General features: G+C 38.1%; 1 protein-coding gene across 1 annotated transcript in view; it reads right to left on the minus strand.

The window, feature by feature from the left end:
• Positions 1-12,016: 12,016 nt before the first annotated feature.
• The window catches only part of kcnq3 (potassium voltage-gated channel, KQT-like subfamily, member 3), a 94,062-nt gene continuing 80,876 nt past the window's right edge, over positions 12,017-25,202 (minus strand). Inside the window, exons 13-16 of the mRNA XM_022679250.2 lie at positions 23,833-23,964; positions 23,152-23,247; positions 20,664-20,748; positions 12,017-19,955 (exon numbers count right to left, since the gene is read on the minus strand). Coding sequence (XP_022534971.2) covers positions 19,374-19,955; positions 20,664-20,748; positions 23,152-23,247; positions 23,833-23,964 — 895 coding nt within the window. The 3' untranslated portion in view covers positions 12,017-19,373. The remainder of the gene's footprint in view (positions 19,956-20,663; positions 20,749-23,151; positions 23,248-23,832; positions 23,965-25,202) is intronic.

Raw genomic sequence — 25,202 nt, forward strand, 5'->3', positions numbered from 1 at the left:
TTATCTACTTCATGTTGTCAGACAGGTTCTATTTGAGTAAATTCTTGATTCTACAGGTCTGGCAGTTATAAGGTCTAGTTGTGGTTAGTAGTGAAATTGAACTCTAGCCCTTTTAAAGTCCTTTTTCACACAGGGATAGATTGGTTTGGACAGTTTCCTCCCTTAATAAATGAAATCGTCATTTAAAAAGTGCTTTTTTTTTTTATTAACCTAAACACGTCACTTCCAGACCACCATGCCTGTTGGTGTAGATACATTACTAAACTCCGACGCTATTTAGACAGTGCAGGCACAGGGCATGAAAATAGAGTGTTGACAGGGTGTAAGCTAGCAATGAGCATTGTGACGTGCATTGTGCAATGCTGTAAGACAGGGCCCCAAATATTATCAGGCATTGTATGAAATTGCACCCACACCATGGCATCTTCTGGTCTTATGATGCATGATACCAAACTGTTGATCTTGACCCTTGACCTTGAGTGTCTCAAAACAATGAACTTGTTGGTTACCTCCACCAAGATAAGTCACGGAAGATGACCTGGCATGACAACCCACTTTCATTCCTGTCGGTTAATTCTATCTGATTTTTACCACTTTTTTGACGATTCAACAGAACATATTCAAGCCAGGTTCCCCGAGAACATGTGCCAACACGGATTCATTACTCTACATTACCCTCCGCAGGAAGTGAACCAATCAGATTATGTTTGGTACAACGTGAGCACAAAGTCTGTCTAGCGCTAAAAGCCAATTACAACCAGCTTATCTCCGAAACCAGCCAATTACAGTTTGCATACCAATTATGTCTTGCCTTATCTAACCAAATAATGATGTCACTCTGCATCCATGACCTCGGTTCTCGTTCCCAGACACATAATAGCACACAGTCACAACAAAACGGCAAAATAAAGGTGACCCCGACAGAAGCCCGAGCTGATAAACCTTAATAGCTTGCTTCTGCAGAGTCTGCAGCTGCACAGTTACGTGTAATTATGCTGCCCGAAACTAATCTGCTTTAGCACAGAGAATGAGACAGAAAAGTGTACAATTACAAACAGAGCTCAGTGATATGAATACAAAACCATGAAAACCATATAAAAAGTATAATGATAAAGCTCTGGTAAAAAGAGTTTCTTTGATTTTACCAAATTGAAAACCTCTGGAATATAATCAAGAGGAAGATGAATGATCACAAGCCATCAAACCAAGCTGAACTGCTTGAAGTTATCCAAAAGCAGTGTGTAAGACTGGTGGAGGAGAACATGCCAAGAAAACTGTGATGCATTAAAAACCAGGGTGGAGAAGAACTTGCCTAGTTGTCTGAAACCTGTGATTAAAAAACGTTGCCGTTTTCTTTTCTCCAAACATAACGCTTTTCATTTTAAATAAGAACAGATACATTTTGTTCCAGTTTCTTACTGGCTTGTCGATTATTGTCTTCTAATCTTTCCTTGATCACCATTGTTGTTCAGTGTTTTCCTGATGGTGGAGAATTATAAACATTAACATAAGCCAATGTGAGAGAGGCCTTCAGTTGTTTAGAAGTTACCTTATGTTCCTTTGTGACCTCGTAGACTATTACACAACTTGCTCTTGGCGGAGTGATCTTCATTGGTGTATCACTTCTGGGGAGGGTAATAATAGCGGTCTTGAATTTCCTCCATTTGTAAACAATCTGTCTGAGGATGGATTGGGATTGGTGGCGATTTCTTGCGATCTTCTGCAAAATGTCTATGATACACACTTCCAAATTCAACAGGCTCCGCCCACTCACAGCTGATTGTGTTTCCATTGATTCAGTAAAAAAAGTTTCCTCAAGCTTCTGGCTTTTATTTCTTCTTGTTGTAATCCTGATATTTAGCACATAATATCTTGAAGGTATCGCTATGTGTCACTCCCGGCCCTGTCTATGCGTCCTCTCAGGAACTCCATTCTTGTTTAATGTGTTCCTTATTGTAGATTTGTCAACAAACATGTTCGCATGTGCCAGAGATTTCTGTAAGTCTTCAGCTGACACTCTAGGATTCTTCCTCACCTCATTGATCATTCTGCGCTGTGCTCTTGCAGTCATCTTTACAGGACTTTACCACACCTAGAGAGAGCATCATCAGTGCTATACTTTCTTCCTTTGTAGACCATCTGTCTTACCGTGGACACATGACCATCAAGGCTTTTAGAGATACTTTTATTTGTTCTTGTTGTAATCCTGATATTAGGACAAAAAATATTGAAGGTATCGCTTTGTTTCACGTCCTGGCCCTGTCTGTTCCTGTGTCATTCCATGGTTCTGTGGTCCTGTGTGTTCCTCCCGTGTCTCTGCCTTAAGTGTTCTCACCTTTGTTTCATTTGTAGCTCCGCCTCCTCGTTACCTTTGCCAGGTGTTCCTTGTTTCCTTTCCCTCCTTGTTTCTTTGTATTGTGTATTTTTAGCTTTGTGTTTCCGGTTTCCTTTGTTGGTGTCTTGTACGCGTTTGCGTCGGTTCAGGTTGTGTTTGTTTTGTATGTGTTCTCAGAGTTTCTGATTAAGATTTTTTGTTTGCTTGTTTGTTTCTTTCTTTCTTTGTTGTTTAATAAATATTACCTACATTTGCGTCTGCTCTGTGCGTCCACTCCCTGATACTACAGTACCTGACATGCATGAATGCACATCCATATAAACAGTCATTTATATTATTTTCTCATAGGAATATTTCTTTAAATTTTAAAGTTTAAATTTATTCGATTTCATCCTTGCGTACAAACAGACAAGTCTGAACTGAGTATTTCCTTTAGTCACTGTGATATTGTTCTTTAATATACTTATTTATTTACATGTTTTTGTTTAATTGGTTATTAATTACTTAATAAATTTATTACTTATAACAATCAACAATCTAAACACCGCAGCTATGAGCATTCAGTCCATTACTAGAGAATCTGAGAAGATATTAAATAAAATATATGAAATTACATATATATATAGTCCAGCCGAACTGTTTATATAGTAAAGACCTGAGAAACTCACCTGTTGAAGAAAGACGCAGACACTCTGAGAGACAGACAGCACTCTGCCCACTGTCTCTACTCTCTCTCTCACACACACACACACACACACACACACACACACACACACACACTCAGGGCCATTATGGTCCCCAGAGAAGGTAACAAGCTATAATAGCCCTCTAGTGTGTCACCTGAGATCAACTGGCACAGAGAACGGACCAGCTCTCACACTGCACACACACACATTCACCCCGATACACTCGCAGATTTGGTCATACACACACACACACACACACACACACACACTGCACAAATGTTTAGTAAAGATTTGTGGGAATATTGCTGATGAGGGGAACATTACCAAATGCAGTCCAACTCTAGAATCTGTTCTGAAATCTAGAATTGATAGTAAAACTATATTTAACCCTTTAAAAGACCAGGATTTTGTCAGGATATTTTCTGCCTAATGCCTATTTAAGCATTACATAAAAAGCCTTCATGTTTAATAAGGAACGTTACTTAAAATCATTATTGTAACTGTAATAGAAAGTATAGAAAAATATTAATATAAAGTAAATCTGCTAATGTCAAAATATATTTTATAAAATCATAAAATTGGTTCTTTATTGAACTTCATTTATTTTAAAATCAATATTTTTCTGAATACAAACTAAACAGTTCATGTCCTCCAAACCTTTAGTTGCATTATGTTTGTCTAGTGTTTAAATCGATTTGCAATCATGCAGAATTTGGTTTATTGATCTGGGATTATTAAGTGAAGCAGAGAGAAAACAGGCAGCTTCTCCAAGTGTCCTGTAGGAGATCAAAGCCCTCAAATTGTCAGAGTGTAAATAAGTTATTTTACTGCAGACAAAAAGGGTTTTGTATCACCTTCACCTGTAGCATAGCTTTGAATAAAGTTTTTTAGAAGCAATACTTGCTTTTTTTCCAAATTTCTAACACACTAAAATGACATTTGTAGCATCATTATTTAAACTGACACATAGAAGATAGAACCTCTTCTCAAGTATCCAAAAAACTTTAAACACATTTTCTGCTTTACACACATTCAGCTATTTAAAACAACACTTTATAAATACACTGAACTCAGTTCTCTACATAAAACACAACAATCTCATATATATATAGATCCATGTTTCCATATAAAAACACTGACATTTAAATTCACACAACATGAACATGAACAACAAAAAATTAAGAGACCACTTCTGAATCAGTTTCTCTGATTTCGCTATTTATAGGTATCTTTTTGAGTAAAATTAACATTATTGTTTTACTGCAGACAACATTTCTCTCAAATTCCAAATAAAAATATTGTCATTTAGAGCATTTATTTGCAGAAAATGAAAAATGGCTGAAATAACAAAAAAGATGCAGAACTTTCAGACCTCAAATAATGCAAAGAAAACAAGTTCATATTATAAAGTTTAAGAGTTCAAAAATCAATATTTGGTGGAATAACCCTGGTTTTTAATCACAGTTTTTATGCATCTTGGCATCATGTTCTCCTCCACCAGTCTTACACACTGCTTTTGGATAACTTTATACCTTTACTCCTGGTGCAAAAATTCAAGCAGTTCAGTTTGGTTTGATGGCTTGATGATAATTCATCTTTCTCTTGATTATATTCCAGAGGTTTTCAATTTGAAGAAACTCGTAATGTTTAAGTGGTCCCTTATTTTTTTTCCAGAGCGGAAGAGGATGAGAATGAGAGGAGGAGAAAGAAGAGTGAGAGAGGGAAGGGTAGGGCTGGTCGAGAAGTTCATGCCCAAAAAAGACAACAACTTTGGAATGAAATCAAAATTCATGTATTCTTTTAAGTAATTTATTTCATAAAATGTCAAGCAATTTAAATGTGTTCAAGCATTCCCTGTCCTTTCTGTCATCATGGAATAACTCCACCCCTTTAAGAAGGAACCTTTGGTATCAGTGACGTCACAACCTTCACACAAAAGGCATGTTGGAGGTACAGCTGCTCCTCACCTTGCTGGTCAGCCAGAGCAGCCGGGGGCAGTTGGGGGGGTGGAGGTGGGGAGAAGTCAAGTGGGGCACTCTCCACCTGCAGCAGAACTACAGCAGATCTCAAAGTGTGGCTCTTATAAAAGAATAAAAGTAGAACTAAACTGAAAGTCCTGTATAACTCTGTACTTCAGCGTAGCATCTTACTGCTCTTTACAACAATTCATACATAATGCACACCCAGATTATATGATACACTGATGAGTACTCACCGACTCACTCACTCACTCACTCATTTACTCAGTCACTCAGTCACTCACTTATTTATTTACTCCCTCACTCTCTCACTCACTCACTCACTCACTGATTTATTCATTCACTCATTCACTTACTTACTTATACACTCACTCATTTACTCACTCAGTCACTTACACACTCAGTAACTCACTCACTCACTGATTTATTCATTCACTAATTCACTTTCTTACTTATACACTCACTCACTCACTGATTTATTCATTCACTCATTCACTTACTTACTTATACACTCACTCACTCACTCATTTACTCACTCACTCAGTCACTCACTTATTTATTTACTCCCTCACTCTCTCACTCATTCACTCACTCACTCACCAATAAACTAGGTAACTCACTCACTCACTCACTTATACACTTACTCACCGACTCACTCACTCATTTACTCACTCACTCATTTATTTATTTACTCCCTCACTCCCTCACTCAGTCACCAACACACTCAGTAACTCACTCACTCACTGATTCACTCACTCACTTAAACACTCACTCACTGACTCACTCACACACACACTAATGTACTCACTCATGCACTCACTCATTCACTTACTCATATACTTACTCACTGACTCACTCACTCACTCATTTATTTACTCACTCACTCCCTCACTCACTCAGTCACCAACACACTCAGTAACTCTCACTCACTGATTCATTAACTCACTTATACACTCACTCACGGACTCATTTATTCAATCACTCAGTCACCAACACACTCAGTAACTCACTCACTCACTCACTCACTGATTCATTCACTCACTCACTCACCCACTTACTTAATCACTCACTTACTTATACACTCACTCACACACTCAGTAACTCACTCACTCACTGATTTATTCATTCACTCATTGACTCACTTACTTATACACTCACTCACTCATTTACTCACTCAGTCACTTAGTCACTCACACACTCAGTAACTCACTCACTCACTGATTCATTCACTCACTCACTCACCCACTTACTCACTCACTCACCCACTTACTCACTCACTCACTCACCCACTTACTCAATCACTCACTTACTTGTACACTCACTCACACACTCAGTAACTCACTCACTCACTGATTCATTCACTCACTCATTCACTCACTTACTTATACACTCACTCACTCATTTACTCACTCACTCACACCCTCACTCACTCACTCACTCACTCACACCCTCACTCACTCACTCACACCCTCACTCACTCACTCATTTACTCACTCACTCAGTCACTTAGTCACTCACACACTCAGTAACTCACTCACACCCTCACTCACTCACTGATTAATTCACTCACTCACTCACCCACTTACTCACTCACTCACTCACTCACCCACTTACTCAATCACTCACTTACTTGTACACTCACTCACACACTCAGTAACTCACTCACTTACTGATTCATTCACTCACTCATTCACTGACTTACTTATACACTCACTCACTCACTCATTTACTCACTCACTCACACCCTCATTCACTCACTCACTCACTCACACCCTCACTCACTCACTCATTTACTCACTCACTCACTCAGTCAGTCACTTAGTCACTCACACACTCAGTAACTCACTCACACCCTCACTCACTCACTGATTAATTCACTTACTCACTCACCCACTTACTCACTCACTCACTCACTCACCCACTTACTCAATCACTCACTTACTTGTACACTCACTCACACACTCAGTAACTCACTCACTTACTGATTCATTCACTCACTCATTCACTCACTTACTTATACACTCACTCACTCACTCATTTACTCACTCACTCACACCCTCACTCACTCACTCACACCCTCACTCACTCACTCATTTACTCACTCACTCACCGATTCATTCACTCACTCACTCACCCACTTACTCACTCACTCACTCACACCCTCATTCACTCACTCACCCACTTACTCACTCACTCAGTCACTTAGTCACTCACCCACTCAGTAACTCACTCCCTCACTCATTCATTCACTCACTCACTCACTCACCCACTTACTCACTCACTCACACCCTCACTCACTCACTCATTTACTCACTCACTCACCGATTCATTCACTCACTCACTCACCCACTTACTCAATCACTCACTCACACCCTCATTCACTCACTCACTCATTCACTCACTCACTCACCCACTTACTCACTCACTCACACCCTCACTCACTCACTCACACCCTCACTCACTCACTCACTCACACCCTCACTCACTCACTCATTTACTCACTCACTCAGTCACTTAGTCACTCTCCCACTCAGTAACTCACTCACTCACTCACCCACTTACTCACTCACTCATTTACTCACTCACTCAGTCACTTAGTCACTCACACACTCAGTAACTCACTCACTCACTGATTCATTCACTCACTCACTCACCCACTTACTCACTCACTCACTCACTCACACCCTCACTCACACACTCATTTACTCACTCACACCCTCACTCACTCACTCATTCCCTCACTCACTCACTCCCTCACTTCTTCACTCAGGTGGGCACTCTGTGTGCTCTAGCACGGCTGCCAACATTACTGTTACCTGGACTCTGAACCGCTCGGAGGGCCTGGGAAAATCCATCACCATGGAGACGCAGATCCAGGTAACTGACCATTCCCACGGCAGATCTGCAGTACACTGCGCTCACTATCATACCATCACACACTGATGACATCATACAGCCTGCTTACAGTAAATACAGTCACCTCAGCTGTCAGACACACAAAGAGCTTTTAATACACACTGTTTATAAGCCTGGTTTAGTTATTATTTTTTTATAACATAAGAAAAACAGCTGCTTTAACATTAAGACAGCAGTTTTCAGTAATGTTTACTGAAGACTTAATTAATGATTGAATTAAAATTTAATTAAGTCATTTTGCCTAAATTATAAGTAAATTCAATTGATGTTTTTAATATATCAGTTGTTTTATACATTAATTCTAGATCAAATTTGATGGGTTTGTCAGGTGAATAAAAAAGATAGATTTGTGTTTGTCACATCCTTGCCCTGTTTCCCTGTCGTTTCCCTTCTGTGCTCCTGTTTCTGTGTTTGTTTACCTTTCTTCCTCCATGCCTGTCATTTCTCCACATGGTCCTGTGTTCCTCCATGTCTCCATCTTAACTGTTTCCACCTGTGCTCATTTAAAGCTCCGCCCCCTTGTTACTTTTCCGCAGGTGTTCCTTGTTTCCTTTCCCGTCTTGTGTGTGTATTTAATCCCCTGTGTTTTCAGTGTTAATTTGTCGGTTCTTCTACGTTGTTTCATGTGTCCTGGTTGAGGTTATGTTTTGTTTGTTTTGATCCTCATTTGGTTTATTGTTTGTTATATTTGTTTTAATAAATATTACTAATAATAATTTTAACAAATATCACTCCTTCCCTGCAGCAGCTGTGACAGTTTAGTTTTTTAATTTTTAGTTTTCTCTTTCATTTATATTTTTCATTTATTTTTTTGTTTGAAAAAGTCTTAAAAAATAAGATGGCAAAAAATAAATGCTACTTCTATGAACCATATAGCAGATTTTACTACGATTTTTCTAACGAGTTAGCGGCTCAACACATGCTATTTGGTTATACAGCCTGTTGAGCCAGGAAGATATTCCTAATATATGCTCTACAAGTTTACGTAAGGTGATTTGGGAGTGACTACATACTGACCGTGAGTCTCAGAAACAGAGGGGAAAGAGCCAGTATGCAAATAAATGGTCTCAGCAGCCAATAGAAAAGGGGGATTGCCAAGTGCTAAGTTTATTCGACTGAAAAATCCCATTTGAGCACCAATAGATGGACACAAACAAAGCACAGGGGGTTTTGGAAGGGGTCAGCAATGGTTCCAAATCTAAATCCCATTGAACACCTGTGGAGAAATCTTAAAACGGCTGTTGGGAGAAGTATTCTTCATATAGTACCTGTCTGACAAATTGAAGTAAACCAAAAGATACTCAAAAGCTAGAAATCATACAGAGATCCAAAGAAATCCAGGAACAAATGAGAAAAAAAGAAAGAAACTGAGATCTATCAGTCTGGAAAAGGTCATCAAGTCATTTCTAAAGTTTTGAGACTCCAGCGAACCACAGAGAGAGTCATTATCAACAAATGGCGAAAATGTGGAACAGTGGTGAACCTTCCCAGGAGTGACCAGCCGACCAAGATTACCTCAAGAGCGCAGTGACGACTCATCCAAGAGGTCACTAAAGACCCCACTACAACAAGAACTGCAGGCCTCACTTGCCCCAGTTAAGGTCAGTGTTCATGACTCCACCATCAGAAAGAGTTCCTAGATGAAAACCACTGCTGAGCAAAAAAAACTCAATCCTCACATTTTGATGATCCTCAAGACTTTTAGGAAAATACATTTTAGACTGACGAGACCAAATAGAAATTTTTGGAAGGTGTGTGTCCCAGTACATCTGGCGTAAAATTAACATCGCATTTCAGAAAAAGACCATCATCATACTGAATGTAAAACATGGTGGTGGTAGTGTGATGCTCTGGGGCTGTTTTGCTGCTTCAGGGCCTGGAAGACTTGCTGGATTAATGGAACTATGAATTCCGTTGTCTAATGAAAGATCATGAAGGAGAATATCCGACCATCTGTTCGTGACCTCAAGCTTTAACGAACTTGGGTTCTGCAGCAGGACAATGACCCAAAACACACCAGCAAGTCCACCTCTGAATGGCTGCAGAAAAATAATGTGAAACCATTGGACCGGCCTTTGAAAATATTTTTGAGGAAATTATGTAAAATAAAATGAATAAACTAATTCATATTTTAAATAAATAGAAACTAGATTTAAAAAAATCATTATCAATTTGTCCACCATCTTCATCTTCACTAAACTCCTCTTGATGAAGGAAAGAACAATATTTTGACACAAGAAAATCTTTAATATATCTTTATTATTAACTGTTGCAATTGAACATAAAAAAAAATAAGTTAGAATAACATTTGCATATTATTTCAGTAAACCAAACTATTAAAACTGGCGTAGACCAGGATAATATAAATAATAAATAAATGTTATTATTTAAAAACTGGAATGAATATATATATATATATATATATATATATATATATATATATATATATATATATATATATATATATATATATATATATATTAAATGATACACAGCTCAGAAGGCCACTAGTGTGAAGAAATCATCTAGTCTGAAATGATGAAAACAAGGAACTGAAACATGATTGGCTGACTCATCCTATTAAAGCAAAACACAATCAGTTTGTTGATTTTCCTACAGAGCGAACAGATGATTGGCTAGTTTTTATCAACATGTGACTTCGAGGAAGCTGTACTCCAAAATGGCAAAGGCACAAATAATGAGTAGCAGTCAGTAGTCAGTGATGGCAGGATGTCTGGGAGTTTTACAGTACATGAGTGCTGTCAGTCTACACACACACACACACACACACACACACACACACACTCTTGATACAGTCTGACCAACACAGTCCTGAAATGACCTGTCACAATGCCAAAATGTGCTCCTTAAACAAGATACAACAGATAATAGCAGTGAATTTGGGCAAGAGTGTGTTAAATATGTGTAAAATATCACATAAAATATCACATTAATATAAAATCATATAGAGTCTGTATCATTAAGAGTTCTGTTTGTTTTGAGAGCCGCTCTGGAAACGACTTCTGGAAATGCAAGTTAATGTGATTTATATATTTTGTTTTTATGTTTCTAGATTTGTATTAGAAGCTTCTTAACGAGTTCTAATCGAGTGCACTGGATTTTTTCAGCAGGGTAATGCTCGTCCACATACATACACACGATACAGTTAAAATGCAACATGCTCTCTAGTGTGAGTCTTTGAATATATGAGTAGTAATTAATTCAGTAAACTTGTGTACAATTATGTACATTACAGAAAAAAAAATTTAATATAATTGAAAAGTTTCTTTATTTCAGTAATTCAGTTCAAAATGTGAAACTCATATATTATATAGATGTATTAAACACAGAGTGATCTATTTTAAGTGTTTATTTCTTTTACGGTTGATGATGATGACTTACAGCCAATGAAAACCCAAAAATCAGTGTCTCAGAAAAGTAGAATATTATTTTAGACCATTTGATACTTTTGGCAGTGTGCCAAGTCCTGCTGGAAAATGAAATCCACATCTCCGCTAAAGTTGTCAGCATAAAAATCTTACAGCACTTCATGCTTTCCCTCTGCTGAAACAACTTTTGTGGAGATGTGGATTTCATTTTACAGCAGGACTTGGCACACTGCCCACACTGCCAAAAAAGTACTGATTGTTCTTATATAATATTCTAATTTTCTGAGATACTGATTGTTGGATTTGCATTGGCTGTAAGCCATAATCATCAACAATAGAAGAAATGTTTACATTAAAGAGTTTCACATTTTGAACTGAATTACTGAAATGAAGTAACTTTTCAATTATATTCTCAAAATAATATTTTTTGAGATGCACCTGTAGATGCACTTCATTCCCCAATTGACAAGCCCATCTTCAGTAAACCCTTTAGAAACTTATATAGTTTTTCATACAATTTTGCCACAATTAGAGGAGCAATGAAATCTGAATTCTGGGCTCCATATAACCACAGGGCAGTGTAAAGTCTGTCACCAAATACTATTGAGTAATCCAGCTTAGAATAGGAGGACTTTTATTTTAGTGTGTGGAAGAGTGTGGCTGTGGCTCCGACTAAGCTGTATGTTAAGTATAGTAGGCTTCACTGGATGAAAAAAAAAAAAAAATTCATTAAACAAAATTCTTACTATCTCAAAATAATGACTTAGTATCTCAAAATATTCACTTAATATCTCAAAATAATAAGATAGTATGTCACCATATTGAGATAGCAGTTAAAAATAATTTTTAAAAATGTGCTGAATTACAATTTTTTTTTAGGTGGAGGTAATAGGATTCCATAGCAATGCATTTCCACAGTTTTTAATATCAGTGAACTGAAGTTTAGTCAGCGTAGTTTAGTGCAGTGAGGTCAGGCCTCAGTCTCAGAGGGCCATGTGTTGCAGTTTTGAGGCTCTTTCTGATTGGATTTGAGACTCCTGGGCCTTCAGCCCTGCTCCAGTTAATGCACTCTGGTGCACATTAGGGCTGCCTGTAATGCGGTAAGTGCTTTTCTCAATAAACCCATATACTGCATGCCTTAAGAAAGCCACATAATCTACTCAACTGCAGTTCTGGATCAGGCCATTAATGGACCTTACTGTACCTGTGCTCTGCCAGCATACGCAGCGTTTTATAGAAAACGCACCAGCTTTACAGGACCATAGCAAAAACAACCTCAACCACTTAACCTAATGAAAAATAAATAAATAAACAACAGGAAAACATACGTTTTTCTGTCCGTTTTCTATTTGTGAATGTGTCGTCTGTAATTGCTCTCTGTTAGTATTGATCAATATCGTTACCATAGTTTGCTACACTGACATCCCAGCAAACCTGTTCATGTGGGGTGAAATTACAGGGGTTGGACAATGAAACTGAAACACCTGTCATCATTTTAGTGTGGGAGGTTTCATGGCTAAATTGGAGCGGCCTGGTGGTCAATCTTCATTAATTACACATTGCACCAGTAAGAGCAGAGTGTGAAGGTTCATATAGCAGAGTAAGAGCACAGTTCTGCTCAAAATATTGCAATACACACAACATTATGGGTGACATACCAGAGTTCAAAAGAGAACAAATTGTTGGTGCACGTCTTGCTGGCACATCTGTGACCAAGACAGCAAGTCTTTGTGGTGTATCAAGAGCCACGGTATCCAGGGTAACATCAGAATACCACCAAGAAGGACCAACCACATCCAACAGGATTAACTGTGGACGCTGTAAGAGGAAGCTGTCTGAAAGGGATGTTTGGGTGCTAACCCGGATTGTATCCAAAAAACATAAAACCATGGCTGCCTAAATCACGGCAGAATTCAATGTGCACCTCTACTCTCCTGTTTCCACCTGAACTGTCTGCCGAGACAATACATTATTGTGCTCTAAAACAAGATGTTTCAGTCTCATTGTCCAACCCCTGTAGGTGGGCTAGGTGGGATCCAATTGGGTTTCCCAAATAGGCCCCATCATTACAGCCCAACACCATATTCTATAAAGCCTGACAAGCCTCACATTATCAGATACAGTAGAACATATGCTCATCGTCAAAAAAACAGCTGCAAAAATAGTTGCACCCAGAAGGAGGTGTCAGATTGCAATGGTAGATGGAGTTGTAGAGGTTCCTAATGGTGACCTGTGAAAACCTTTCCCATTCAGCTTGAATATTTACACACAATTCCTGCAGATTTTGCTGTAGGAGTGGAGTTTTGAGGATGTACTGATGAAAGATATGTCCAATAGCATCTCACAAATTGATATTTTCTATAGTAACTCATAACATGATCAGGAAGCATCATCAGACATAGCTCTGGAAAAGAGACCACCTGATTTTGCCATTTATATGTATATGTTTGAGTAAAATCCAAATAAAAATATTGTCATTTAGAGCATTTATTTGCAGAAAATGAGAAATGGCTGAAATAACAAAAAAGACGCAAATCTTTCAGACCTCAAATAATGCAGAGAATACAAGTTCATATTCATAAAGTTTTAAGAGTTCAGAAATCAATATTTGGTGGAATAACCCTGGTTGGTTTTTAATCACAGTTTTCATTCATCTTGGCGTGTTCTCCTCCACCAGACTTACACAATGCTTTTGTATAACTTTATGCCTTTACTCCTGGTGCAAACATTCAAGCAGTTCAGTTTGATTTGATGGCTTGTGATCATCCATCTTCCTCTAGATTTTATTCCAGAGGTTTTAAATTTGATAAAAACAAAGAAACTCATCATTTTGAAGTGCTCTCTTATTTTTTTTTCCAGAGCTGTATTAAGGAAACATGCTAAGTTTAAGCACTGGCAGCTCTTGTCAGCAGACCTTTAGCCAGTATTTTCTTACTGGAACTGTGCGGTACATCATTAAAATCTGTGTGGGATGTGGCCTCTGAATCTGCCCAACACCATTCCCTCATTGCCATTTCCACACTCAGGGTTGTCAGGTATGGATAGCAGCATGCAAACAGTGTGTTGCAGCCATGGAAATAAGTAAGCTGGCTAGTTTTTGGCTTAACAGTTTATCACTGAGCATCAGTAAGGTTGCTGACCATAGCTGGGTAATTTACTAGTGTAGTAGAAACAGGCAATTTGCACGTTGAAATGTATATATTAAGTTCGCATTCATTATTGAACATTCCTATAAGTGCCTGTAATTAAGGCCAAAGGTAATCAAAACTGCACCCCACATCTGACCACCAGTATTACTTCTGGATGTGTGACACACAGTGAAAAACTGTTGATCTTGGTGCTGAACATGGTGCCTCCACCAAGATGAAATCAGGACTCGTCACTGAAGATGACACCCTACCTACCTATCAAGTTGTATTCCTGTCAGTTAATTCCTTCTGAGTGCAACTATGTATAACTTTTTTTTGTATAACTTGTACATGAATGAGCTGTTACATAAACAAGATTATAAGCAAACATACAGAAACTAAAGACAAAAATAAAAACATGTAAATGTGGTATACAGTATTTCCTTCATGGGGAAATGATTCAGAAGTTCATACTCAGTGCAATTTTACCGTACCTACAGTAGGCTAAAATAAGATTAAATAAATTAGGAGCGTGTAATATTTAAATTGAAAGTGTAAGCTTGTTTTTTGGTCCCTTAGAGTCGAAGGGGTTTAGATTTGTGGACTGTGCAACGTCAACTAATGACAGCCTGTTTAAAATGACGTTTTAGGAAGACCTATAAATATATATTTAATATATACACCAATCTACAGCCTGTCATTTACAGTAACTAAGTTTAATCAGTTTAATTAGGTACCGTCGTTATGCTGTAAACCTGGCAAATGCAAACGTATTTGATGCTAGCTAGTGTTAAAAGCCTTGCGTTAAAAAGTACAACCAAACTCAGCATCAACAACCTCTCTGTGCTGGACTGAAATGACTGAAATGAGGTGAGGTTTATGAGTGGTAATTAGTAGGGATGCACCGAATATTTGGCAACTGAAAATATTTGGGAACTAAAAAAAAGCACTTTCGGTGTTTAGCAGAACAAGTGTGTTTCTCTAATGTTAGGAATTTTTTTGGCAGTGGTGGCACTTTACTGGATTAAAAGACACACAAAGTGGCACAGCTTAAAGCTTTCAACAGACAGAAATGCCCCCTATAGCCAAAGAGGCAGTGTGCAATCAAGTCTGTCATCAAGTATCAGTGAGTAATCCAGCTCTGAAAAACAGTTCTAATAAGTCTCCAATGCAGCAAAAGCTATTAGCTTTCCATACTTTTTTTTAACATGGCTAAACCAGCTAAGCAGAGACCGTAGGCTGTCGGCATCCCTTGTTTCAAAATAAAAGTCCTCTGCACTAGTTCTGTGGTGTGCTTTGTTGGTTTGTCTGCTAAGATTATAGAAATGCTTGGTGTTTCATAAATATTTTAAAACAATTGTACTTTTGAAATTGCCTTCTGCAAAAAAAAAAAAAAATTTTTAGTTATTTTAGCCAACACATTCGGTGCATTTCTAGTAATTACGAAGACAGAAGTAACAGTTCAGTGGTGCTATTTGAAGTACAACCAAACTCAGCATCAACAATCTCTCTGTGCTGGACTGAAGTGACTTGAGGTTTATGGATGGTAATCAGTAGGGATGCACTGAATATTTGGCAACTAAAAATATTTGGGAACAGAAAATATTAAGCTAAAAAAGCACTTTCGGTGTTTGGCAGAAAAGAGAAAATACAGAATAAATCATACAGAACCTTATGACTTATGGCCATAAGGCATTGTTTTCTCTAATGTTAGGATTTTTATTGGCAGTGGTGGCACTTTACTGTATTAAAAGATTCAAAGACACATAATGAAGCAAAGCCTAAAGCTTTCTATAGCCACAGGACAGTGTGTCATCAAGTCTGTCATCAACTATCTGTGAGCAATCCAGCTCTAAAAAAAAAACAGTTATAATAAATATCCAATGCAGCAGAGGCTGACAGCATTCCATACTTATTTTAACATGGCTAAACCAGCTGAGCAGAGACTGGAGGCTGTGTCTGTATCCCTTGTTTCAAAATAAAAGTCCTCTGCACTGATTTTGTGCTGTGCTTTGTTGGTTCCATAAATATTTTAGAAAATTTTACTTTTGAAATTGCCTTCTGCAAAAAACTATTATTTTTTAGTTATTTTAGCCAAAACATTCGGTGCATCTCTAGTAACTATGAAGACAGAAGCAACAGATTTTTTCATGGCGCTGTTACAGAAACGACATTCGTTGAGCTGGCAGTTTAGAAGCTGTGAAAAGCAATCAATCACGCTAGAGTGGCAGAGCAGACCTCCATGCTTCCATGGTCTGTGATTGGCTGGGCAGAAGCCATGTGGTGATAGCCATGTGGTGATGTCATAGAACAGTTCCTGATTGGACAGAGCAGCATTGGAGGCCTGGTTCGTTTGGTCCCTAGTCTACTTCTACTTCTATGTCTACGTCACACGTCACCGCTGTCTGCACTCGCGCTGCGTGAGTGTTTTCAGAGTGATGTCCAAGGAAGTGCACTTGGTAGCTTTCACAATACGGTGTGATTTGGGACGTGCTCTCTGTGACAGTTAGAACTCTCTACTAGGCCTGTCACGATAACTTTTTACATTTGGATATATTGATATTTATTACTGTCTTATTTTAAGCTTATTTTAAACCCTTTTAAAGAACTTACAGATGGTATTTAGTTAAAATAGTTTGGAAGGTGTTTATGATTTTTTTTGGCAATTCGTTCTGCCAAATTATTAATTATTATTATTATTACAATATTAAAAACTCATACTTGACTTGACTAGACATGACTATCTACTTATTTCTACAGTTATTATCAATTATTTCAGCTCCACTCATCATATTGGACATTTTACAGTAGAGTTTGTTGTGCTGGTACAGTGAGTGGATCAGATACAGCAGTGCTCCTGGAGTTTTTAAACACTGTGTTCACCTACAGCTGCTCCACCTTGTAGATAAATTAAATTCAGCTACAATAGGGTTGCAACGATTAATTATTTTGGTAGTCAACTAATCAGATGATTATTTTTTCGATTAGTCAATTAGTCAGCAATTAATTTGCCATGTTCGCCATCTCTAAAAACAATACAAACAAATGATCATGAGATTTAAAAGGCATTTAAATGTCTAGATGTTGTTTAAATGTGAAAAGGACTGATATTTAGTGAGTAAATATGTAATTTGTTGGGTTTGGGCACTCTTGGGGACACAAACTTAAGAGTCATTTACCCATCACCCATTGCACTCCTGTCCCCAGCACTTCAGTACTGTTACAAATTAACGATTAGTCGACAATGAAATTTGTAGTCGACAAATTTCAATAATCAACATTGTCGATTATATCGACTAATCATTGCAGCCCTATGATGCACCACTAATTCATCAATGCTTACAGCACATAGGACTCACAGGATGCAGTTGGATGGATATTTCTGGTTAGTGGAATTTTCTCAGTCCAGCAGTGAAACTGAGGTGTTTAAAAACTCCAGCAGCACTGCTGTATCTGATCTATTCACTGTAATAGCAACACAACACACACTAACACCTCATACACCACCACCATTGAAGAAGAGAGTGAAGGGAGGATAATAATAAAATATACAGAGAAACAGAACGACTAGAACTACAAAATGCTCCTATATGTTCAGTGGAGCTGAAAAAAATGGATAATGGTCATAATGTAATGCTTGATCAGTGTATATCACTAACGTACGTATCGTGACAGGCCTACTCTCTACTCATTAGAGCGAAAAGCAACGCTGGAGAGAAGCAGAAAAATCGAACAGGCCTGACAATAAAGCTGACACACATCCTTAATAAACCAACGCAACAATATACAACTGTAAACAAACATGTAAACAAGAGAAACAGCAACTTTCCGTCTGCTATCAGAAAAAAACGTAACAAAAAACTGTCCATCAGATTCAGAATGTAAATTATGTGCAAAGTAAATGATCCAGAACTTAAATTAAGTGTAAATGAATTCACCTAGAATGTTAAAATAAGTGTAAATTAAATTATCTAATGAGTTAAGAACAAAGTGACCCAGATTGTAAACTAAGTGCAAACAAAAGTATTCCCAATGCAACTTAAGTGCAAATTAAATTATCCAACAAATTAAGTGCAAACAAAATGATGCACAACATAAATCAAGTGCAGACAAAATGATCCACGACATAAATTAAGTGCAAATTATGTGATACACAACATACATTATGAGCAAACAAAATTATCTAACAAATTAGGGGAAAAAAGAATCAAGAAAACAAATTAAATGCAAACTAAAAATCAAGAAAACAAACTAAGTGCAAACAAAAGTATCTAGAAAACCAATTAAGATAAAAAAAGTCTAGAAAACCAATTAAGATCAAACAAAATCATCTAGAAAAACAATTAAACCAATGAACAAACTTAAATCTTGTTCTAGAAAACAAATGAAGTGCAAACGAAAAGATCCAGAACACAAAGTAAGTTCTCCACACGAATCAGGTGCACATTAAATGAAATTAAGTGCAAAGCTGGAGAGTCGTTGTTATTGTTAGCTGCTCTATAGGTGTACGTCATGCAGTCCATGCATATGAAAAAAGCTAGATGGTTTTAAATATAAAAATAAGTGTACAAAAATGGCATAGCATTCGTTTTGCTTTCTTTCTTTTCTTTTTCTTCTTCTTCTTCTCCTCCCTTGTTTTTTTATTTTCCCCCGTTCAGTCCCTTCCTGTTCTGCAGTCCCTAAATACGAAAAAGAGAAAAACGCATGCATTCCATGCAGTGCTCCTTGCTTTGCAGCGGTAAAACATGATGTTTATATAGATTTATATATTTATTTATTTTCTGAAGAGTATTATGGTCTGTGTGCGTTTGATTGATAGTTTTTGTGTGTGTGTGTGTGTGTGTATGGGAGTGTTTGTGAGTGCTGTACAGAGTTTGCAGGGTTTTTTAAAAAGTGTGTGCTGAGAGTGTGTGTATATATGTGTGTGTTTTTTTTTTTTTTTAAGGTGGAGTAGTGGTCCACATTCCCTCAGCAGTAAATCCGTCTCCGGTAGAGGACAGTGGAACAGGTCCGCTGGGAGTGAAGGGGTCAGTGTCCGTATCCGTCTCTCCTTCGGCCAGATAGTGTCGTTCCCGACCCCAGCTCGACCCCGCAGTGACCCCTGACCCCTTGCCCATCATCTCCTCTCTCTCTGCGGAGATGCTGAAGCCGCTGGGCGAGCGCTCCAGCTCCTCGTGTGTGACGGACAGCAGGGACAGCGGAGTCCCCGCCCTCTGGCCCTCGCAGGCGTGTTCTGATAGGTCCGGGCGGTCTGAGGGGGAGTGGCTGGGCAGGGGGCTGATGGGCAGGACGGTGGGTCTGGCCGGGTGGGACTGAGAGTGTGTGTTGGGCGTGGTGTGTGAGTGTGTGTAGTACGTTGTGTAGGGCAGAGGCGGAGCGTAGCTGCAGAACACTCGGTCTCCGGCCACGCTGACGGTCACTGACGGGTCGTTGCGCTCCATGGTGATGTGGGCGGGGCCTGTGAGGTCATGCTGCATGTGCATGTCCACCAAGAAGTCGAGCTTCTTCTCCATGTCTGTCACCTTTAATAAAGCAACAGCAAAGAAAACAGGATTAGCAAAAGCAAACTATTTTAATACGGCCGTTAAATGTATATATTTGTATACAGTGGTGTCTGCTGTATAAATTCCACCGAATGGGTGCCATTTGTTTGTTGTAACTCTTCCAAATTAAACTCTGAATCTAATAACACATATATTACACATATACTATAAATAAAACGTACTGGTCAAACTCAGGCAGCTTTCACTTAATTTTTGTTACAAGGTTTCTAATCCAAAGATGGTTAAAAAAAAACAAATAAATTTTTTTTTTTAAAACAAGTCCACTATTTCCTTTGATTTTCTCAAAAAATAAGTGTATATTATTAAAAGGTTCACATACTTTTGGCACTCACAGAAATTTAATTTTGAATCATTTTTCCTTCAATAAATAAAGAAACAAGTCTAAAATTGTACATATATACATATATCACATTCTAAAGGGTTCACAAACTTTCAAGCCCTACTAAAGGTACCCTAAATGATCTGAAAACGAGTTAAACGATTTAGTCATGATGCTGTTTTTGGGAGATATAGCAGAACAAAACTGCACAGTAAGAGCTGACTGTGGAATACTTAAACAAAAGATCATCATAAATCATCTCTTCACACAGATAAAAGCCCTCTGTAAAAACTACACGAGGTGAAGAAAGAAGGGATGAGCGCAACAAACTGAGAGAAGTGGAGTACCTGTCTCTCCACACGCATAAATCTACTCATCATGCTTTGGTCCTCAGCATCCGGTAGTGCTGTTTTAGCCAGATAAGCCTCATGTCTGAAAGAGAGAGAGAGAGAGAGAAAGAGAGAGAGAGGGAGAGCACAAGAATAAGAGTGTAAGTGGGAGGGAGAGAGAGAGAGAAAAGAGAGAACACAAGCAAGAGAGAGAAGACAGAGAGAGTAGCGAGAAAGAAAGAGAGATATGGAGAAAGAGAGGGAGAGATGTTTTGGACATAAAGAACACAAGAGAGGGAGAGCAAGAGAAAGAGAGTAAAAGAGGTAGAGTGAGAAAGAGAGGGAGAATAAGAAAGGGAGAGCACAAGAAAGAGAGAACAGAGTGATTGGAGTGACGGGGAAAGAGAGCAAGAAGGCAAGCAAGAGAGGAGGGATGGAGAAAGATTGGATATGAGAGAGAAAAGAAAGTGAGAAGAAAGAGATGGAGAAAGATGGAGAAAGAGAGATGAAGAGAAAGATTGGAGAGGGAGGAGAGAGCAGAGAGAGAGTGAGAGGACAAAGAGAGGGAGATAGAAGTGAGAGAGATGGAGAGAAAGAGAGTAAGAGAAAAAAAGGAGAGAGATGGAGACATTGGAGAGAGGAAAGAGAGATGGAGAGACAGTGAGATAGAGAGAGATGGCGAGAGAGAGAGAAAGAGAGAGTAAGAGACATCAGAGCGAGAAGAGAGAAAGAGAGAGAGATGGAGAGAGAGGTTGGAGAGGGGAGAGAGATGAAGAGAGAAGAGAGAGATGGAGTGAGAGATGGAGAGAGAGATTGAAGAGGGAGGAGAAAGAGAGATGGAGAAAGAGAAGTGGACAGAGAAAGCAGAGGTGGACAGAGAGATAGAAAGGAGAGAAAGATGAAGAGAGAGAGAGAAAGAGAAAGTAAGAGAGAGATAGAGAAAGAGAGAGAGAGAATGGATAGGGGAGAGAGGGAGAGACAAGAGAGAGAAAAGAGAGAGAATGAGAGAGATGACAGAGAGATGGAGAGAGAGTGTGAAGAGAGAGAGCAACAGAGAGATGGAGAGAGTGAGAGGAGAGAGAGAGAGAGAGAGAGAGAGAGAGATGTAAACCCCAGTGAATGGCAGTGATGCTGCATTAGAGAACAGGAGGAGCAGGCGGGTTAATGCAGCGTGAAAAGCTCATTCAGGATTACAATCACAATCTAAAGCTGTTTTACTTCATTTACTCACATCAAGACTTATTAAGATTCACACTTACGATTAATTCTCATCATAATTAGATTTATTTTAGGTTTATCAAACAAGTAATTATTGTAGGATTACTGTAATGGTTTAATTATGGTAATGATTTGGCTAGATTTACACTTTTGTGATTAATTATTATGTGCGTTAGTGAAGCCCAGGGTCAATCTAGGGGTCCCATAAATGTCAGGATAAAATGTTAGTTTGGAGAAATATTATTGGAAATGCTGGATATACAGCTGTACAATTACAGAACACAGTCAAAAATTTGTGAGATAACTCAATAATGTAAGTTATGTTCTACAGAAATAGATTGTTATGTTTGACAGTATAAGGTAATATTTTGTTGGATGTGATCATTTGGCATTCTTTACCAACCATACAGTTTATAACAAAACACAAAAACAGTTTTGCTGGCTTTTAAAATCAACAACAAAAATATTAAAACTATATTTTCATAATAAAAGTATAATTTAGTAATCATAATTAGTTTTTCTTTAAATGATTATTGATTACTTAAATGTATAAAGTGTATAAAAGTATATATATATATAATATACCATCAAACCAAACTGAACTGCTTGAATTTTTCCACCAGGAGTAAAGCAGCATAAAGTTATCCAAAAGCAGTGTGTAAGACTGGTGGAAGAGAACATGATGCCAAGATGCATGAATACTGTGCTTATAAATATTTAGTTATTCCACCAAATATTGATTTCTGAACTCTCTTACTTAAAACTTTATGAATATGAACTTGTTTTATTTGCATTATGTGAGGTCTGAAAGCTCTGAATTTCTTTTGTTATTTCAGCCATTTCTCATTTTCTGCAAAAAAACAGTATTTTTATTTGGAATTTGGAAACCACAATGTTAATTTTACTCAATCATATACCTGTAAATTCTTGTTTTTTTTTTCTAGAGCTATATATATATATAATCATTTATCAAGATGCCTTGTGCTAAACAACATCACTCTAGGAGTGATGAGTGGAAAGAGCGCCACCTACCCACCCAGAGAGAGCAAGGCCAAATGTGCTCTCTCGGGGCTCCAGCAGCCGACGGCAAACTGCATGACCAGGATTTGAACCAGCGATTACATTTGCACAAACCACATAAGATATTTTTTAATGCTTTTTAAATAAACAGTCAATAAAGTATAGAATGTGCAGAACTGTGATAACAGTAGTGCATGTGACTTACTTCAACTCATAAAAACACTGCATATAAAAACATGTTGATAGAGGTAAGTTAGAAGGTTCTCACTTGGGCGACTGTTGAGTTGGGTAGGGGAAAGGGGTTTTCTGGGCCTTCTTGTGTTTTGGAGTAAGTGGGGGTCCAGGAGCAAGAATCAGATCTATCCTGGAGACAAAAAACAAAAAACATAAAGACACGTGTTCATTTCCTCTTTTTAAATATCTAACATTTTCTAATATACAGTATGTAGGGATGCACAGATATTTTTGTTAACTTTCTGTGTTTGGGCATATAATTAAAATAACTTAGGGCCCTATTTTAATGGTCTATATAGGGTGCAAAAGCATACCTTGTGTGACACGAAAGTCATGTCCTAATTCTCTTATGCTATTTTAACAGCGCGGGCGCAAGGCGTAAAAATAGACTGTTGAGGGGGTGTAAGATAGCAAAGAGCATTGTGACGCCATACGCAGGTTGTACGATAGGGCCCTTAATAATTTATACCAAACAATATTGTGCTTTCATATCATGTCTGCTGGGATGGAGAATATGTTCAGGGTTCAATAAATATAAAAACTGTAGTTTTGTAATTGCTTTTTCTTTAAAAATCAAGTAAAAATGTGTAAATGTGACAAAATGAATGAGAAACCCATTGTTTTGGTGCAGTAATGTGTGTTGCATAGTTAGGCCAAGTGTGTGTGTGTGTGTGCGCGTGTGTGTGTGTGTGTGTGTGTGTGTGTGTGTCTTTACCTTGTCTGGAGGTATTTGATTCTGCAGAGCATGTCTAGGTGTCCTGCAGAATACTGCTCTATCACATCCTTCACATCATATGGCCTGAGAGTCTCCTTAAAGTGTTTCTTATTCAACAAGAACATCAGAATCCTAAAACACACACACACACACACATCAACCTTACATTTAGAACATTCAGTAAAGGATCTGCCAATCTTAACGGCTCATACACAAAGCAAATGTCCCAGTGGTAAATCAACACCTTTATGCAAGAATCACAGATCATGTATCATCAGCTTCAAATACCTGTTTGCTGATTTGTAATTGCATTTTTGCAGCTAATCCGATGAATTTGACTGGCAGAAACCTTCCTCATTTTGCCTTTATCTGCACTGCACTATTTTATGATTTTCATCATCAGAGAGATAATTTTTCTTTCCCATATTGCTTGAAACCTGTGGCCTGCTTAATAATGTGGAAGAATAGTGTGATTTGTTTTTTTGTTTTAATTGGGAGGAGAATTTTTTACAGTAACTAATGGGCCACGATTTAGAAACTATACTGACTCATTTGCTTATTTGGAACACAGTGAATATATCTGTATCGGGTTCTTTGCCCCAATCGTTTTTGGGGAGGATTTCATCCATTCCCCTTAAAACTCTGTTCCAAGAGGATGGGTTACACTCAAAAACAAGTAAGGGTGTAGGGTACAAATGAGAAATAGGATTGGAACTTCTGCTTAGAATTCTGTTAAGTGTTTGTTTAGACTACTCAATCCACCTTTAATTAAACAGATTATTTGTCTGACTATATCTTGTTAAATTAACTAGCCAGATATCATACATAAAATAGCAGAGTTTATCATGCACTTTAGTCTAAATCCAATAAATGCAGTTTAAAAAAGTCTAATTTACTCGGCCTTAAACATGACAGTGAACTGGAAAGTGTGTGAGTGTGTGTGTGACTGCTAATCTGCTGCGTGCTATTTCTCTCAGCCACTAGTTAAAGGTTAATGACCCTGCCCCTTTAATAGAAACCCATTTTGCTTGGATGGATGAGGGGCTTTAGAAGGGGATATTTTAGGCAGAGCGCACTTTCCTCTCATTAATCAGTGGGAGTGTGTGAAAAGTTAGCGGATTATTAGTGTGAGTGTGTGTGTGAGAGAGAGATGAGGGCATTACGTGTGAGGAGTAATGGACATGTGTGTGTGTGTGTGTGTATATAAATGTGTGGGTGAAGTTGTATGTAAGTGTAGGTGTGTGTGTCTGTGTGTGTGTGAGAGAAATGGACATTGTGTAGATCTGAGTAGCCTGTGTGTGAGTGTGTGTAAGTGTGTGTGAGTGTGTGAGTGTGTGTTGGGGAGGTATTGCACATTAGTGTGGGCTGAG

This window comes from Astyanax mexicanus, chromosome 4, assembly GCF_023375975.1.
Source record: "Astyanax mexicanus isolate ESR-SI-001 chromosome 4, AstMex3_surface, whole genome shotgun sequence".
Classification (NCBI taxonomy): Eukaryota; Metazoa; Chordata; class Actinopteri; order Characiformes; family Acestrorhamphidae; genus Astyanax; species Astyanax mexicanus.